Source organism: Oryza glaberrima, chromosome 4 (genome assembly GCF_000147395.1).
Source record: "Oryza glaberrima chromosome 4, OglaRS2, whole genome shotgun sequence".
NCBI lineage: Eukaryota > Viridiplantae > Streptophyta > Magnoliopsida > Poales > Poaceae > Oryza > Oryza glaberrima.
This window is the reverse complement of record NC_068329.1, coordinates 29,505,854-29,525,220: the sequence shown is the minus strand read 5'-3', so window position 1 is coordinate 29,525,220 and position 19,367 is coordinate 29,505,854. Positions and strand designations below refer to the sequence as shown.

The 19,367-nt window shown below is 44.3% G+C and overlaps 3 protein-coding genes across 3 annotated transcripts; 2 read left to right on the top strand and 1 right to left on the bottom strand.

Moving 5' to 3' along the window:
* Positions 1 to 748: 748 nt before the first annotated feature.
* Positions 749 to 5,712, bottom strand: LOC127770335 (probable receptor-like serine/threonine-protein kinase At5g57670). The gene is made up of 6 exons (XM_052296002.1): positions 5,158 to 5,712; positions 4,674 to 5,089; positions 4,512 to 4,591; positions 4,286 to 4,421; positions 3,995 to 4,147; positions 749 to 1,090 (listed from the first exon to the last, which is right to left on the bottom strand). The coding sequence occupies exons 1-6, from the start codon at positions 5,348 to 5,350 to the stop codon at positions 887 to 889; spliced, it is 1,182 nt and encodes a 393-aa protein (XP_052151962.1). The 5' UTR covers positions 5,351 to 5,712; the 3' UTR covers positions 749 to 886.
* A 7,968-nt stretch (positions 5,713 to 13,680) lies between these two features.
* On the top strand, positions 13,681 to 16,075 carry LOC127769775 (glycine-rich cell wall structural protein-like). The gene has a single exon (XM_052295403.1). It carries the CDS (start codon positions 13,907 to 13,909, stop codon positions 14,342 to 14,344), a length of 438 nt encoding a protein of 145 aa, XP_052151363.1. The 5' UTR covers positions 13,681 to 13,906; the 3' UTR covers positions 14,345 to 16,075.
* A 436-nt stretch (positions 16,076 to 16,511) lies between these two features.
* On the top strand, positions 16,512 to 17,514 carry LOC127769774 (glycine-rich protein DOT1-like). Its single transcript, XM_052295402.1, has 2 exons — positions 16,512 to 16,951; positions 17,030 to 17,514. The coding sequence occupies exons 1-2, from the start codon at positions 16,659 to 16,661 to the stop codon at positions 17,322 to 17,324; spliced, it is 588 nt and encodes a 195-aa protein (XP_052151362.1). The 5' UTR covers positions 16,512 to 16,658; the 3' UTR covers positions 17,325 to 17,514.
* Positions 17,515 to 19,367: the final 1,853 nt, after the last annotated feature.

Here is a 19,367-nt window from a genome sequence, read left to right as displayed (position 1 = left end):
GATCGATCGATGGATCGGCGACATTTCTTCAGGTCCATGAATGTCAATGCGTATACTGTTGATCTCTGCCAAGCACAGTGATTCAGCTTAATCGGCAGTAGATGATACAGTTCAATTCTTCAACTCCTTTTCCAATTTGAGCTCCAGACATTCAGACTAACATTCCATATTTTTATTTTGATTTTTAGCCATTTTTAGTGTAGTCCAATGAAACGTGACTGACTTCTTGCGTTGACAGAACTGCATGATCCAATCTGAACTTTGCTCAATGACTTCTTGGTTACTTCATCGATCGATCGACATCTAGCTGAACAGCAAGGACGAACAAATAAAGCAGCAGCAGCTAAGCAGGGTCGCCCAACTGCACTTGAGACCTGATCGAGCTAACCAACGGATTCCAAACCGAAGCCCACCTGCCGGTGCCTGGCATGTGCTGGTTGCTAGCTAAACAATTAACTGAAAGGACTATCATGTCCCTAATCAGCTCGTCTCCAATCCAATCCAATCCATCCACAGGAAACTGTAAACCAACAACAGTTCCAGTTGGTTGGGAGAAAGCTAAGCCAAGGGCATGGCATCATGACAAACTTGTGTCAGTCTGTTCATCTAGCACGGTTTGACAGAAACCGTCTGAACCATCACTGTCAGATGAACAGATCAGCTGATGGAGTTAGTAGTATGGGTTTTAACAAGGAGATTCTTGCTAATGGAGACATGAAATGATGATCAAAACCATGGGCCTGAACAGTTTTTTTTTCTTTTCTGAATTTACTATTGTCTAGGTGGTTTATGTACACTAATATAATCCCATCGATCATAGTATCCCCTAAAAACCAAAACCAATTGGGGCACTCTGTCAAGACTGACAGACTCAAATATTTTGGGGCTAATCATTGGCGTGGATGCTGCACGCTGACGACGATATCGAGGGAGAATCCGATTCATCGTCGTTATCATAGTTGTCATCGTCGTCGTCGTCGTCCTCGAAGTCGTCGAGATCGTCGAAATCCCAAAACTCGTCTTCCTCCTCCTCCTCGGGCATCAGCCATTGATCTTGAGATATCTCGCCGGACTCCAATAACTCCAGGACCTGCCATTTCCCCATGTGAACCGAGTCAGTTAAGTACAACACAGTTGCAAATTTATTAAGTGGCAGTACGAAACACAGTTGAGCTGCAGTACGCTCTACAATTGACCGGTTGTTGGTACTAGTAACTACTGGATAAATGATTCTAAACTTTCCAGGGATGTTCCCAGTAGTTGGATTTTTTTTTTTTTGACAAGATTCCAGATACACGATGACAAAATGCACTGAATTTTGCAATTAGAGAAACAAGAAAGCCAAACGCAATGCATTGAAAAATCAAGTTTGTTGCTCAGAAAATCAAGATTGTTCTCATAACAAATTCAACTAGATATCGTCGGTCAGTTGTAAGCAATAGCTTGTTAACAAACTGCATAACCCTGCTTGCTAACCTATTTGCTGAAAGTGCTAAATTTAGTTGTGATTTCTGAAAACATGGTATTGACACTGAATGTCTGAATGTATGTATATGTCCACCTTCCAAGGCATTTGGAAGTTCAAACCAAAGTAACTGTTCACAGTAGGTAGCTTGTGTGCCAATGGTAGTATGGTGCAATGCAATACTAATAAAGTAGTGCATGATTAAATCTTGATTAGAGGTGACCAAGTTTTCTATGTGCACATTGGGGTGGCATGTTTTGTACGTTTGTCCCAAGATTTATGTTCTTGAGCTGTCCTGTGTCCCCCACTTCACCTGGCTCTGGGCTTCTCGTGAATCAATGGGGGGAAGAAAAGGATAATGGAGAAGGTAGGAGGCTACAGAGCATCCAATGTCCCTTCTAAAATCAAGAAACCGGCCACATTTTAGATGAGGCCAAACTCTTGTCTTCTTCTCAAGTCAAGTAAAATTGTAAGATTACTCTGTGGCTTTGTGCAACTACTTGGTCTAGTAAGAATGGGTAAGCTTTCCCCTTGTTTGCTTTAAGTCTTGAAGGTCTAAACTAAAAGAGTAATTCTGGTTGCAACTATTGGTGACTTGTAAATACCATCTATTACGAAAGATTGCGAATACAATATGTCCATAAAAGAAGTTATACATTCTTTGAAATGATAATGCTGTTATATTTTCCATCTAAAAAACAATATTTAGAGTTCTTTTTCCCCTTGCTTCATCAGACTATCCTTTGGTCTGGAAAAAGTAAAATTGCACTTTGAATACTAAGAACTTGAGAACTACAAGATACTTACCATCTTTTATTTACTGTCTAAAAATTCGGTTTTGTTGCTTGAGTTTTTGAAATTATTTTATAGTGTGTACCTTTTGGAAAATACCCAAGAATTATTGAAACTTTCAAGTATTGGAACACAACAATATGTGGGCCTTCCGTAGTAAAAACGAAACGAAAAGGTGAAGAGTAAATCAAGCTTTAGGGTCTGTTTGGGGGAAAAAACAAAGAAGTCAATATTGATGATATGCATTGATGTGTTCAAGCTACCTTCCTTAGGTTCAACTTATTCTTTCATGTATGATATCCTCATACATAACTGATACCTCTGTTTCTGTATTGTAGTACATAAACAAACATTATCATCCCACACACTGTGGAATCCTACTGAAAGAGATTCAATTAGTTTCACATTAAAAATGGGATCTCACCACACTATGACAGACCAAGACAAGGTATACGCAATCAAGTTTGGTGCAATGTTACTCGCCAACTGGCTTGCTAGATGCTAGCAAGATAAAATAAAAACCAAAGAGTGGCTGTCACAACTGACACAACACAATGTGGCAGTATTTAACAACCATAGGAGGCAAGTGGATGATATGGATTAGACTAGTAGCAGTAGGACAATCACATTAGCATCATACATTGCCATTGCATTAGGGCACCCGGATGTCTGATTAGACCAAGCATATACAGATTATGCTGTATAAAATATAACTTCAGATAGGAGAATTATACTTGAGTGAGATAGCTACCTAGCACCAGCCATGAAAAAAGTAATGAGGTCATCTACAGAGTATGACTTGAGTACTATTAGTGAACTTCTTTTAGACCAGTGTTATTAGAGAACTTGCTTCATAATCCATATAATACAATGATGTCCCTTAGACTAGATCCCCTCATCAATTTATCCACCAGCCGTTAACAATTATTCCTGTATACCGGTTCTCCTGATTTCTGTTGAGATTTTTCATGTCGTTGTATGGTTTGATAGAGCTGTTGAACCTACCATAATGCCATATACAAACCGTTTATAGCGAATGTGTATGTGGATATGCAAACTCCAACGAAAATCAACCAGACTATGCTCCAAAAGAAATTATCAAGTTTCCTCTATATAATTAACAACCTACCTGAACAAGATTGACAACCAATGTGTATGTGGATACGCAAACTCCAACGAAAATCAAATAGACTCTGCCACCATAAGAAACCATCAAGTTTCCCCTATGTAATTAACAATCTACTGAAGAAGATTGCAGTGGTTGCAAATTGCAATGCCATATTTATTTGAGTTGCTGGGTGATGTTGAGAGATTTTGTTTGGTGGCCCATGCATTGCAATGCTACACAGACTGTCAGATCAGAGTCAGACCTACTCTAACATTCCTAAGCTAAGTGTTTTGCACACTCTAGAACGATTAGGTCGCCAACTAATCCCAAGCTACCATGCCATTTCGGAGCTGATGTCAGCAAAGAAACCCTTCACAATGATGAATGGTCCATTTCTTGTAGTACTAGTACTAGAGTGGAGTACCTTGGTAGGAAAATAATGAAATTCAATTATTGTTCAGTGTCAATTTTACTGTACTTGTTAACATGGACAGTTCAATCCGGATGCTTTTTCTCTCACATTTATTTATGGATTCTAAATTGTTGTCAATTTAGTCTACTCCTAGATGGAACAGCAAGTGCAGTTGCAGAAAAAAAAATGTTTGCTTTCTTTTTCCTTTTCTTCTTACCTGTGTCATGGTAGGCCGCCACGCCGCGGCGGGCCGGACGCAGAGCGACGCGACGAACATGAGCCGCCTGAGCTGCGCGCCGTCGTAGCCGCCGTCACCGAGGCGCGGGTCCACGAGCCCCTGCGCCACGCCGTCGTTCAGGTACGGCTTCGCCTGCATATGCACGCGCCACGGCACCAATGTCAATGTCCCTGGCCGAACACCTGGCCGCCACAAGCGCGCTGCCGTGCGCGTGTCGTGCGATGCGCGACGCGACGGCGGCGATGGCGTATGAATGTGCTACGTACGTACCCAGGCGAGGAGGCTCTTGTGGGAGCCGTCCACCGGCTTCCTCCCGGAGATGAGCTCGAGGAGGAAGACGCCGAAGGCGAACACGTCCGTCTTCTCGTCCACGATGCCGTGCGTGAAGTACTCCGGCGCCAAGCACCTGCACATCAATGTCGTCGGCTCAGCGTCGTCTCGTCTCCCTGCTTTTACTGCCATGGCCATGGTCCATGGAGAACGTATGTGTGCTCACCCGAAGGTGCCCTCGATGGGCGCGATGGCGTGGTGCGTCCACTCCGACGGCAGCCACCGGGCGAGGCCGAAGTCCGAAATCTGAAGCGAATTCAATTCTTTCTCGGTGAGCAACCGGACGAACAGATAGCGAGCAGAGGAGAGGTAGAGGAGGAGGAAGAACCTGGGGCTCGTAGTCGGCGGTGAGGAGGACGTTGGACGCCTTGATGTCTCGGTGGATGATCCGGCGCGCGCAACCCTTGTGGAGGTACCGGAGCCCCCTCGCGGTGCCGACGGCGATCCCGTGGCGCCGCCGCCACGGCATCACCGGCAGCCTCTCGTCGTGGAGGTTGGCGGAGACGGAGCCGCGGGCGGAGAACTCGAAGATGAGGTGGAGTCCCCGGTCGACGCAGCAGCCGAGCAGCGCCGTGACGTTGGGGTGCCGGACATGCCCCACCGTGCCGAGCTCCGTCAAGAAGTCCTTCTCCTTCTTCTCGTCCGCCGCCGCCGCCGGCGACAGCCGCTTCACCGCGACGGCGCTCCCGTCCTCCAGCACGCCGCGGTACACCTCGCCGTACCCGCCTCTCCCCACCATATTGTCTGCCATGGCGCCTTGTTCTCAATGCCAAATCCCCAAAGAAACCAACAAGAATATATATCTACTGTACCTCGGTGGAAGCCATTGGTGGCCTTGTTGACCTCCTCATACGAGAAGCACCTCCAAGTAGGCTTGTTCGACGGCGGCGGCTGGTCGACGACGTCGACGACGACGACGCACTCGTCATTGGACTCATCGGAGTTGTTGCTCCGGCGACCGAGAGACAGGAGCCGCTTGAGGCTCCGGCTCCTGAGATAGTTCATCCTCCTCACCCACCCAATCCACGCACACCAACACGCCAAGAACACACACACGGCCGTTCAAGAGATGGATTACGGGCGCATTGAATGCCTCAAGGCCATTGGAGAGACCTTGCTCTGTTCAGCAAGGCACCGGCATTAAAGAGCAACTGCTGCTGCTGTCTGTCTCGACGAGCGCCCGCTGCACACACAAACACACGCACTCTCGCAGTCGCAGAGGACACGATGCAATGCGATGCCACGAGAGGGAAGGACGAGGAGGTGAAGGGAAGACGATGTCACTGTCCGTGCCAGTGCTCCTGCGCGAGGAGCCGAGGAGGGAACAGCGCGATGCGAACTGCGAGCCCGGCGAGGCCTCCACTCCTACCGTCCTTTATACGCGTGTGCTCCCGGCGCGGGACAGTTGGGTCCCAGCCGCCAACGGAAGCAAACGCCAATGCTTTGTTCGCGCGTCCTAATTTAAATGCATTCACGAGTTTTAATAATTCATTTGATCATTTATCTTATTTAAAAATTTTATAGAAAATTTAAGAAATAAGTTATATATAAAGTACTACTATGTTTTATTATCTAACAACAAAAATACTAATCATAAAAAAAATTAAATAAGATAGCCGATTAAAGTTGTACACAGAAATTTACAACTACCGCTTAAAATGGGAGAAGAGAGTATTATCACCATAGCTACTTCGACTGTTTGGGAGCTTCTACAACTTCTATCAAAATTAAAAATTCTTTTAAAGTAGTCTAGTTTTTTTTTTGATTTTAATAGCTATAGTTACAAAATGGAAAAAAAAATAGAAATCAGATTTTTCAGAAAATGACTACTAACCAACTGTTTTTACAATCTTAAACTATATTAAATAGGATCTACAGTCTACACATCACTGCCTCAGCAGCTCATCAGCATAGCCATATCTCGTGGGCATTGTTTGGCTCTTCAAACCAAATCGACCTACTACTACTGCTGCTGCTGCCGGCTTCTTCCACGGCTGAATTCTCCCATAAGTTGATAGGTGTTGTGGCTGTCTATTTGGTGGCCTGCCGCTGATTGCTGGGCGGCGATCTGTCCGCACGCCAATGAATGCAGCAAGCGGCTCTCCCTGTTTGTGTGAGTGTGTTCGCATCGGATGGGACAATTATGGGGGGAGAGGCTTTGAGCGTGACATGTCAACCGTTCGTCCGTCAGCTCCAAGGCTCCAAGCCATGGCAAATTGCAAACCGTATAACATCTTTTTCTTCTTGACTGTCGTTTTGCAAAATTTGTTTGGAGAGTAGTACAGTTTTCTATTGATTTAAACCTCCCTAGTCCCATATCTAATAGTTTGATAGTTGGCTTTTAGGGGTTCACAAGAAGATGAGTAAACTCATACTTGTTGGAGCATCTGCTATTTGTTGGGCTCTGTGGTTGAGTAGGAATGATATAGTTTCTGACAAATCACCATCTATCTCATATATGCAGGTAATATTCAAGGCAACATATTGGCTCCGGTTTTGGGCAAAGCTGCAAAAGTGTAAAGATGATGGAGAGTTTATAAAGGTTGCATGCCATAAACTGGAGATGACGGTTATGTAAATATTTACGAACCATAGATGGAGATTCAAAAATAGACTTGAATAAATGTGTGCTCTTTTTCTTGGTTTTGTTTTTTTATCGTTGGGTGTATTTAATTTTATTTAAACTTCACTCGTTGTTTATGTGATTCCTTGTAATAATTAGCTATAGCTTTAATGAGCAAAGGCTGGGATATTTATTCCATTATCTAAAAATGGCTTTGAGACCAGTTTGCGTTAAAAAAAAGTGTTCACAGCTAACATAAGCATTATCAATTGCACCCTGATTATGGTTGTGTCTAGTTCACGTCAAAATTGGAACGATGTGACGAAAAAGTTAGAAGTTTGTTTGTGTAGAAAGTTTTGATATAATAGAAAAGTTAAAAGTTTGAAGAAAAAGTTAGAACTAAACCAGGCCTGTATGTGGTTTATGTTATTTTGTGTGTTCAGCTCTCGGTACATGGTGGAAGCAAAGTCAGTGAGCTGCTCGACTCAGGCTGCCAATGCTCTCTAGATGCATGCTAATTAGTAGTAGAGTCTGCGACATTTAACTATTTACCACTCGTTTATGTGTATATGACATGTGGGTCCAGTGGCAAATAATTTAGCACCACTCGTAAGAGTGACAAATAGTTAATTATTCTTGTCGTTCCATAAAAAACGAATCTAGAATTGGATTTGACACATCCTAATACTATGAATCTAGACAGATATATGTCCAGATTCGTTGTAGTAAAATAATTCAATCCTAGATTCGTTTTTTTAAACGGATGGAGTAGTTTCTAATCCACGATACGAAAGGTTACCATATGATTGATTTAGTAAACACATGGCAAAACAGGAAAAAATACTGTACTTACTGGGTATAAATAATGTAATTCAGATGTATACCAATAATTTGGACAGCATGCAAAGGGTTGTATGTAAAGTAGATTAGAGCATAGTAGACAACACAGGTACATATATGTACAGGCAAGTACAGATACATGTACAGATGCCACAACACAAAACATATGACAGTTTCACAAATTTAATACATAATAATATAGCAAAAAATACATCAATATATGGCATTGCAATAAAATCTGTCCTACATGGAGCCAACCAATTCATTACTACCTCCATATTTTAATGTATGACGCCGTTGACTTTTTGTCTAACGTTTGACCATTCGTCTTATTCAAAAAATTTATGTAATTATCATTATTTTATTATGACTTGATTCGTCATCAAATATTCTTCAAGCATGACATAAATATTTTTATATTTGCACACAAATTTTGAATAAAACGAATGGTCAAATGTTGGTCGAAAAGTCAATGGCGTCATACATTAAAATACGAAGGGAGTATTACTTATCTTCTTTCGAATCATCTTTGGATGAGATGTTGGTAGAAGCAAAACACTCCGACAGAACCTCAAGAGGTATATACCTTTAGTTTCTGGCACCTTGAAATATACAAATAGTTAAGGCTAGTGCACAAACAGTAGCAAAGATCCCAAAAACACCCGCAAGACCAATCGCATTCATCAACACAGGAAAAGTGTATGTGACGATGGTATCACAAATCCAAAATGCTAGGCTACATATTACCAAGCATCAGGGGCGGATCCATGAACAGAATTTTTTTTTTGAGGGAGGCTCAATTACACAGTTTCTTCAACCTCCAACCATCTAGGGACTTTTAGTTTATCATTTATAGTGAAAAAATTGAAGAGTGTGCTCCAGGGGTATCCATGGATCCTGTGGATGAGGGGGGACTATACGGAAAATTTCAGCACACAAAATATTTGGAATAGGGCCAAATCCCATAACAAAAACACATTGATAAACGATTATGCATAATGCTGAGGTGATAGCATGTAAATCAGTGCTCATATTCATAATATTAGCAACAAGCAAAATAGCTAGGGATAATAGCAGAATGGGTATCGTGCCAAGGAGAATATGCCGCATGCATGAAGCGAGGGAGAAAAATTACCATTTTGTACTTTCTTTAAATTTTTAATTAAATAATGACAATAAGTAGTACTCTCTCCGTTTCACAATGTAAGTCATTCTAGCATTTCCCATATTCACATTCATAATGAATCTAGACATTAGATTCATTAACATCAATATGAATGTGGGAAATGCTAGAATGACTTACATTGTGAAACGGAGAAAATAATTATAAATATTAGAATACTAAATTTCTTCCTTTCGTATCTACGAGCGGCACAGCAACACCAATACAAGGAATCATCACTAAGGTTGCGATGGCACTTAAAAGTATAGATGTAGAAGAAGAACTAATTAAGATCAAACTTCGAGAAAAAACCTCCAACACCAACTTGCTCAAGTATTTCAGGAGTATAGTAGAGGATGCCATTTATGCCTGCAAACTGCATAAAAAATGATGAGGTAAGATACATTTCATAACGGGTTTGTCTTTGGATATTATGCATGATCAACTTATTTGATGTAACAAAAATGAAAAAAAAAAAGAGTTATCAATGATGGCTCTCTTAGAGAGTTGTTACAAATAATTATACCTGTGACGGGTGCTTAAATCTACCGTAAGAGATATATTAGGATCAAGAGCCATCACAGTCTCACAGATGATTGTCTATCTATAACAGCTCTTCATTTGAAACGATTTCCCACGGCTCTTGCGGTGTGGACGTGATTGCCATCCACGTGCGGCAACCTTTGTTTTGTCCAACGACAGTATTTGTTTCCAGAAAAAAAGTTCATTTTACATGCCTCATATATAGACACATTTTAATTCGTATTCTTCAACCGCAAAATCAAATATAGAGAATTCCTCAATTGTTATAACCGGATTCAATCTGTTCAATATTATGCCGCGTAATATTTTCACGTCTGCATTTATAAACATGTATATTTTCATAATCCCCCCCACAAACATGTATATAAATATAAATTTAGAAAATGTATATTCACTTTTTTTTCACCCAAATGGTAAGATTGCCTCTGTTCTAATGCAAAATATAAATATCCATGACAAGATTACCTTTGTTCTCAACTCCAGTAGTCCAGCTTTAACCATGATCTAAGTGTAGATAATGTAAATCAAGATTTTGCAAAAGAACAAAAAAGAGCAAGCTGTATATACAGATTTGTGATGCTTCTCCAGTTATTCTACTGCGCCTCCTCGCGAAGAAACAAAAACCTTGGTCAGTAGAGGCAAAAGTCCTAATCAAGTAGAAGTAGTACACAATTTCTTGCTTTATAATGTTTTTGCAAGGCTATGTGGTCTCCAATCTGAACATTTTTAGATGAAAACTTTAGTACCACGTAAGCCAAAACTGCTTTCAATACACTGATTTTAAATGATAAGAGATACGTTATACCCGGTTTTGCTATTAAAGGGAGGAACTCGATCTTTCCTATATCGATGCGCTTCGTCAGCCCAGCGGCCACGCGCGGGCCGGCCCGTACGTTCGCTCCCCTGGTGGCCCGGCCCACGCGCGTGGTTGCCTGGTTGGGCCGAAATGGTGTGACAAGCAAAGCGCGAACCACTTTCCTGACATTTTCCCCATCCGTCGACTTGGATCAATCCGTGAATTGCGAAGTCGTCTCCAGCGATCTAATTAAAATACGGAGTATTACTGTATACTTTTGCAGCATTGTACAGTGAATCTATCTATTCTCTAGTACATGATAAAGTTTCGTGTAAAGAAAAAAAAGAGAGAAGCTAACAGTACTTTAATTACGGCCGGCTGGTTCCGTAAGCGCGAAGCACAAACCTGACGGATAAAATTTATACTCTCTGTGATAGCAAATGGAATTTGACATTATAACATACTCTTCAGTTCTGCACGTACACACCACGTACGATCTAACCCTATATATAATTACGTACGTAACCACCCTGTCCAGCTAGCAACTCTCATTGATCTCGAAACTAATTAGGCAGCAGCTAGCTCTCTCATCCGATCTTGCTGTAGTTGTAATCTTGGTATCAGTAGAATGCAACAGCGCCTCCGCGACGGTACGAACAATTCCGATGGGGAGGATAGAGGAAGCAGATCCGCCAGCTACGGATCAACAAGCGGAGCTACAGCTAAATTAAGCGATGAAGAGAGATAGAGAGAAGACACGCGGCGCGGGGGGCGGGGGGGGGGGGGGGGGGGGGGGGGGGAGGATGATTTATGTGGGCCCACATGTCAGTGGGTCCCATCCATACTTTTGGTGAATGATAAATGGGTCCCACATATATTTTTTTATTTCTAATGCCACCTAAGTGCCACGTGCAAAGAATATCGAGTCAATATTATCACGTAGGCGTCACGTTAGCAAAATCACCCTCCAAAACTGTCAAGGGAGTCAAATTGCACCGATTTTGAGAGTTGGGGGGTCTAGATATCCGGTTTTGTGGTTTAGGATCACGGATTAGATTTCGATTACTTTTTCAGGGTTACAAAGTGAACTTATTCCGGATCTTAATCATCAAACCACTAAAACTGGGCCGCAGGAAGGCGACGTACGCATAGTAGTCCAGTATATTCTCATATGGGCCATGCGGCCCGTATAGTTGGGCTGAAAAGGCAAGGAACGTCCGGCCCGTTAAAGTTGGGCTGAAACAATGTCAGGCCGTCGGGCGTATACATGTGAAGCTGATCTCTGCCCCTCTCATGGTCAACGTAGACAGTATACAAATACAGGCTGAGCTTGATTAAATTAAGTCAAGGTCAGCAGCATCCACACTGGCCCATGTTCTATCCTACCAATGCATTCCAATTTTCCATTGGGATCGATTGGCAAAGTCGTAGACGTCGTCTCCAGTGATCGATCGATCCAGCACACATCTGCAAGGCGCTACACGCTAGCACCAGTCTAGAGTGCAAAGTCGGAGAAAACATAATTAATGCGCCGGAAGGCCTCTCTATATAATTACCACTCGATCGAGCTAGCTTGAAGCTTAATTTAATTTTATCCCTAATCATCAACCAATTAGACGAAGAAGATCGAAGAGATCATACAAATGGCTAGCGAGCAACATCTTCTCGTGCCCAACGCGACGTCCAATGCTGCTGCTGCTTCGGCTGCAGGCATTGTCGTGTTCGTGCTAGCGATTATGGTCATTCTCCTTTGTGGATACGCCGACCGCAAGAACAGATCCCGGAGGTCCACCTGTTGTTGTTGCTGGGGCGCCGGCGGGGATGGAGGTGGTGATGGCGGCGGTGGCGGCGGCGGCGGCGATGACGGTGGCGATGGTGGCGGCGCAGACGGTTGCGGGGGCGGCGCAGACGGCGGGGGCGGCGCAGACGGCGGTGGAGGCGCAGACGGAGGAGGAGGTGGAGAGTAGACGGAGGTTAATTGACGGATCCAGTTGATCAAGACAAGATTCGTGGTATGGATTATTCATTATGCATGGCACTACTATGGCAGTGATAGTGAGTAATAACAGTACAGTTTAATTGACTCACGATCAAATTCGCCTCTTCCATTTTCATCTTGGCTTAAGCAGCTTACAGTATCTCTTTTACGTTATTTCTAGTTGAAAAACAATGATTATTTACGGCGCTAAGCTCCTACGAGCATGCAATTGTTGTACGCCAACATATTTTTTTCAAGGTAATTTGTTTGTATCTAGTGATCAGAATAGACTTTCGCGCTAAGTCTTCCAAAGAAATTTTACAATTTAAGAAGTACAAAGAGGTATCCAGCAGCAATGTCCAGACAATTGTTATGCCGTAGACGATGGATGCAATAGCGCATAGTCTTGCTACGCTGGTCCTCCTCTCCTGCGTGCTGCAAACAGCTAGCATGCAAATACCCAAGGAGCATCTTCATATTAAAGATTTGGTTGTTAAGCTCTTATCTGACTATCAGGGACAGACCAGGAATATTTTACTGAAACTCCACGTATCATCTCGCTGTAAAAAGATCAGCAAGCAACAAGATGATACTTCATTTTCATCTCGTTCGGTTCGTCTGAAAAACAATGGTGAAACTCCCAAGCATTGCTGTGTCTTCTTCTCTTTCTGAATCATCGGTTTCTTAATCGGCTTCAGGAATTAAGTCTCCTTTGCAGAGCGATGTGAAGCACGGTTTCTAAATCTGAAATTCAGAATTGCAGGCGCTGGACGGATGGAGTGCGGCCATATGGAGCTCGATGAGGCAGGAGAAGGGAGAAGACGCAGCCAAGATCTCGGCAGAGCTACGATGAGGCGCAGATGCGCAGTGGTGGATTTCCGGCTGAGAATGGGGGTCGCGCGGGGTTCAAAACTCCGAACCCCCATGGGTCTCTACCAGCCGCTCGATCGAACTGTACGGCTCAGATTAATTGATCAGCTGCTCCTCGCGAACTGTCAGCGGCTGGTAAATTGGACAGAGCGGTGATTTTGGGTGTTCGAGGGGGTCGGAGTCTAAAACTCCCAACCCCCAGGATCTCTATCAGCCGTTCGATCAGGCTGTGTGGCTCAGATTTAATGGATCACCTGCTATTACAGATTCCTTCAGTTGCGGACGTGATTGCCATGGGTTATTTGGGCTGGGCCGCATGGCACGGCCTCGCCGTTCTGGGACTAGCCTCCTCGGTGAATCATCTGTTGGCGTGGTCGGTGGCGCCGGTGCGTTTCGCCGTAATGGCACAGAAAGCTCGCCGCCGGTGAAGATGAGCTCGACCCAGTTTCTGTGCAACTTCTGTGAACAGACATTTGATGATCTGATCTGGGGGGTTGAATGAAAAGTCGTATAGCTGCCAGATGTACTTATTGACTATTCCACTGTTTATATATAGTAGCAAACTCGTCAGCAATTCAGGCTGATCTCATTTCACACACTTACGACATTTCCTCAAGGAAGAGTCTGTACAACTCCTCCAACTCCTCTCTACGACTCAGAAAACCGCGTTGAATCTTACGATGTCTCTCTCTCTCCAATTCTGCACGTAATTAACACAAGAGCTTGTGCTACTTAACAATAGTGAGAGTGTTAGCTAGCTGCAGCTGCAACAAGAGAGAGGTTAGCCGATTACTCCTGCTCACGTAACAATGGTGAGAACGCTAGCTGTTACTGCGGGCAATGGCTTCGCCGCCGTGCCTACTACTGCTCCTGCCGCCGGCTGGGTCCTCGTCGCCTTCGGCTTCGCCGCGGCCGTAGCCGTCGTGGCGATCGCCGTGTTCGGCTGTGCCGATCGACCTAAACAGAAACCAAAGAGGAAGAAGGACAAGCGCCGCCGCCGCCGGGACGATGACGGCGGCGGTGGCGACGGTCCAGATGGGGGCGATGGTGGCGGTGACGACGGTCCAGACGGGGGCGATGGTGGTGGTGACGGCGGCGGGCACCACGACCACGGCGGAGATCATGGTGGAGGCTGGCACCACCATGGTGGAGACCATGGCGGCGGTGGGCACCACTTCTCCGGTGACCATGGGGGCGGTGGCGGTTGTGGCGGCGGCGGTGGCTGCGGCGGCGGAGGTGGGTGTTAGTAGCTATAGTTGTGTACAGGTGGAGATAAAGAGTTTAAATACGAATTGTACTGATAAAAGGGAGTCCTAAAGATAAAGTATATTCTAACTTGTATCTACCTCATATATACTCTCTCTATATATACCTATCATTACAGTGTCAATACAACATAATACATTAGATTATTTAGGGTTTCTCCCATATCTAATATTTTCTTCTGACCTGCACGCTCACTTAAAACTTGGGATATATGGGTGGCATACATCACGACATGACCATTAGTCTGTACTTTGTGTGCGGCAGCTCATTTATTTTTGTTAGGGTGAATAGCCAATCCATGAAGTTTCAGGATTAGTTTAGTGCTTGACGTTTCAATAATTTTTTTAAATAATAGAATAGTTAACATTCCGGTCTTTACTCAACAGAGTTACAACCAATTATTACAATCTAACACTCGAACAGAAAGTGTAGTTCAAATAGAATTAAACACACCCAAACATTATAAAAGTGACAAGACCAAGATAAGAAACACACAAACAAATGTTTAAAATTTATCATCTAGCATAACATTAGTCCTTTAAACAAAAAAAAACGTCACGTGGGTATGCCATTTCATCCTCACATGCAAGAACAATAATCAAATGACCATTCTACCCTTATAAATACCATAATATAGAAAAATAATCAACCTAGACACTCATGATAAAAATATTGTTGGACTGGCCTGATATTCATTTCATTCTTTTTCTTTATTATGCGGCGGTCGTCTGCCTGCCCTCCTCTTCCTCCTCTACGTGCCGTGGCGGCGCCATTGCTGTGGTCACGCGTCGTCGTCGGGGTGAGGCGGTGACGCACGGTGGCACAGGCGGAGCGGCGGATTGGAGGGCCGGCGACGGGGAAGAGGGTCGGCACGGCCAACGGGAAAGGAGCAGCGGAGAGGAGATCGACCGGCCGGCTCCCTACCCGCCGCGGTCGGCGGTTGGCAAGGGAGGAGCGCGGTGGAGAGGAGGGCCGAGGGATGATACGGTGGCGGTAGCGAAGTCACCGATGCGCGCGGGGAAGGGCGACGGAGAGGAGATCGGCCGGCCGGTTCCCCACCCGGCGCAATGGCCTGCTCCTGCATCGTTGCCGCTGCCACCGGACCTTCTCTCCCTCCTCACCCCGCTGGCCTCCTCTCTTCTCCAGCATCGTCGCCGTCACCACTGTCGTCGACGCCCTCCTCTCCCGCCTAGCCCCACCAACCTCCTCCCCACCCGACGGCCAACCTACGCAGAGAGGTCGGAGAGAGAGAGAGAGAGAGAGAGAGAGAGAGGATGGGAGAGAAGAGGGGAAAAAAAGATTGGGTGGTGACGTGGTCACCCTAACATGTGGGGCCCACGTGGATCCTTACGCTAACTCAGCCGCCACGTCGGACAAACCGGGGTCAAAACCACCTAAGGATCTAAAGTAAACGGTTTTGAAAGTTGAAGGATATCATATATCTGGCTTTGCGGTTGGGGAACGATTTTTTAACTCGATGACAAGTCGAGAGACATTCGGTGCAATTTTTTTCAAACATATCGCCGTGTCTCATTTGGTGGGCTTTATGTGATGGAGTAGGCCGATAGAGTGGGCCTATTTCGGCCCATATATCGAGGAAAAACTTGCCAGGCCGTGGATCCCCCTGGGTCATTTGGCCTGGGCCTCATCGCGCTGACTCACCGTCCAATCTCCTCGGTGAATTATCATCTGTGGGCGTGGTCGGTGGCGGGTGAGTTTCGGCGTAATCACACGGATAGCTCGCCGCCGGCGGCGATAACTGTGCCCATGGGTCAAGATGAGCCAGTTTCTGTGCAACTTCTGAACGCGTATGCAGCCTCAGGCCGATCCAATTTTTTTTTAACAAACTTCCAACTTTATCGAAACTTTCTTACATACACATATTTTCAATTTTTCCATCACATCGTTTCAATTTTAACCAAACTTCCAATTTTAATATGAACTAAACACACTCTGAATTAGAAGTCGTCTAGCTGCGGACTTTCCGTGTTTATCATCGCAAACTCTTCGTCAACATTGAAGGCTTGACCTTAGCTCATTTCACACTTTTTTGACGATATCCTCTGGGGCACTACTGATCGAACACAATTTCTCAGCAAAGTTTGGAAAATCCATTCGCTATCCTTTTAGAAACAACGCGTCGAGACTTCATAAGATGCGTGCTTAATTTTTCCTGCACCTAATTAACAGAAGCACTTTAAGCTTGTGTGCTACTTATCCATCTTCCATTCTCGCTTGCTGCTGCTGCTGCAAGAACACAGTGCTAGCTAGCTAGACACTTCTTGCTCGGTAACAATGGTGAGGGCGTTAGCTGTTACTGCGGGCAATGGCTTCGGCGCCGTCCCTACTGCTCCTGCTGCCGGTTGGATCCTCATCGGCTTCGGCTTTGCCGCGGCCTTAGCCGTCGTGGCGATCGCGGTGTTCGGCTGTGCCGACGGGCCTAAAGACAGCCCAAGAAGGAAGAAAGATAAGCGCCGCCGCCGCAGGGAAGACGGGGATGGTGGCGGCGGCGACGGAGGCGGTGGTGGTGGCGACGGGCCGGACGGCGGCGGCGATGGCGGTGATGGCGGCGGCGGCGACCAGCCTAGGTAAGAACGAGTTAACACGTGTGCTATCAGTGCTTAATTCCATCTCTCTTGTTGTGATTTGTGCATTTTCGCTGCTAGCTCGGATGCTCACGGCGGGCATCACCACCATGGCCACGGACATGGCGGAGACAATGGCGGCGGACACCACCACCATGGCCACGGGCATGGCGGGGACCACGGCGGCGGCGGGCACCACCATCACCACGGGCATGGCGGAGACCATGGTGGAGGAGGCTGGCACCACCATGGCGGAGACCATGGCGGCGGCGGCGGGCACCACTACTCCGGTGACCATGGGGCAAGCAGCGGATTCAGCGGTGGCGGCTGCGGCGGCGGCGGCGGCGGCGGCGGGGGTGGTGGTGGTGGGTTCTGACGTCACGGGAGTTAACTCGGCCACTGTACGTGTTGCTTGCTACTAATATGTTGCCATTATGTACATTATATTATGAGATAGATTGTGAAAAAATAAGAGCTCCTTGAGGTTGTCCAGTTGAGTATTACTTCTTGTCTCAGTTGTATTTATGTATATATGATCAGTTTAATTATTGGATGCATTTTTTACTGTTAGGCCGTGTTTAGTTTACCCTCAATTTTCAACTTTCCATCACATCACATCCAAAATTTTCTTACACACAAACTTTTAACTTTTTCTCCAAACTTTTAATTTTTTTCATGAACTAAACACAGCCTTAATTAAAAAAGATATTTTTGTCTGTAACGTTTGACTACTCATTTTATTCAAAAAATTTTAAAATTATTATTTATTTTTTTTGACTTACTTTATTGTCTATAGTATTTTAAACACAACTTTTCGTCTTTTATATTTGTAAAAAAAAATTTGAATAAGACGAGTGGTCAAATTTTATAATTAAAAACTCAAAATCCCTTATATTGTAACGGAGGGAGTACGTGGACAATGTAAGAACATAGTTGCAAATTATTTATTGGGTAAAGGTACTTTGGCAGGTTAATTTTCAAAAGTGACCGAGACAAGGTCAATGTTAAACAGCAACGTTGTCAATCATGGATTGGCGTACAAGCAAGTGGTGAGAATCAAGCGGCGATATGATCGAGCATTTTAATTTGCACCGTGTTTACTTCAAAGTTTTTTTCTAAACTATCAAATTTTTCATCACATCATTTCAATTTCAACCAAACTTTCAATTTTTGATGTGAACTAATTAAGGGTGTGTTTAGATGGTGGAGAAGTTAGGAAGCTGTGAGAAAATTAGTAGTTTAGAGAAAAAGTTAATAATTAATATGTGTAGTAAAATTTTTAATGTGATGTGACGTAATGGAAGGTTAGGATTTTGGGTGGAACTAAACATGGCCTAAACACAGCCGGCTGGGCGGCTGGGCCTAACCGCCTAACGACTCCGTCCTGGCGGTAACCTAGCTCCTTGGCGAATCATCAGCGGATGGGTGTGCGTGGCTCCGTGCTTTTGGCCGTAATGATCCAGACGTCTCGCCGCCGGCGATGGCCGGTTAATTAACACTGTGGTCAAGCCAATTTCTATGAACACAGTGTATAATTTATAGTATATATTTAACAAATTAAGTGCATATCATGTTTTGGATGTACTTTGTCCCGATCGGCCAACGAAGCATAATTTCACTAGATATCGAGCTACTCCCCCGTTTCACAATATATGTCTAATTTCATTAATATTAATATAAATATGAGAAATACTATAATGAGTTACATTGTGAAACGGAGGAAGTATTCCCTCCATATTTTAATGTATGACGCTGTTGACTTTTTAATCAACGTTTGACAACGCGTCTTATTCAAAATTTTTATGCAAATATAAAAATACCTATGTCATGCTTAAAAAACATTTGATGATAAATCAAATCACAATAAAATAAATTATAATTACATAAAATTTTTTGAATAAGATGGAAGGTCAAACGTTTAAAAAAGTCAACGGCGTCATATATTAAAATACTGAAGGAGTAATTAACAATAAGGTCAAACAGCAACGTGGTCATGACGTTGGCGACTTGGCGTACAGTCAAGGACGCGCACTACACATGATTAAGCATTTAAGCTGATATAAAACTAGCCGCCGTGGGAACAATTGCCTTAGTTAATTCTACATGGACAACGATCGAATCAGTCATCCTTCGATTGGTTTAGATATATATGAAAACCGATCGATCAACCTATCTCTAAAACACGTAACGCATATATTGTTGTCGAAAAAGAAGAAGAAGAAGAAGATAACGTAGTGTATCCATTCTGAACCATAAAAAAACTAAATCCTAAAGATAAATCTAGACACATTATCTAGATACATTAATAGAATTTGGTTTTTTATGGAGAGAGAGAGAGAGAGCACATAGGGTTGGAAATTCCGGAACGAAATTTCCACGGTCATTTCAGACCCCTCCGATACTATATTATTTCCGTCGA

Excerpts from the sequence above, each read along its gene's own strand:
- LOC127770335 (XM_052296002.1), bottom strand. The coding sequence starts at position 5,350 with ATGAACTATCTCAGGAGCCGGAGCCTCAAGCGGCTCCTGTCTCTCGGT. Across the intron at positions 4,592-4,673 it reads CCGCCGACTACGAGCCCCAG|ATTTCGGACTTCGGCCTCGC; the intron begins GTTCTTCCTCCT and ends AATTCGCTTCAG. Across the intron at positions 1,091-3,994 it reads GGCGGCCTACCATGACACAG|GTCCTGGAGTTATTGGAGTC; the intron begins GTAAGAAGAAAA and ends GGGAAATGGCAG.
- LOC127769775 (XM_052295403.1), top strand. The coding sequence starts at position 13,907 with ATGGTGAGAACGCTAGCTGTTACTGCGGGCAATGGCTTCGCCGCCGTG.
- LOC127769774 (XM_052295402.1), top strand. The coding sequence starts at position 16,659 with ATGGTGAGGGCGTTAGCTGTTACTGCGGGCAATGGCTTCGGCGCCGTC. Across the intron at positions 16,952-17,029 it reads GGCGGCGGCGACCAGCCTAG|CTCGGATGCTCACGGCGGGC; the intron begins GTAAGAACGAGT and ends TTTCGCTGCTAG.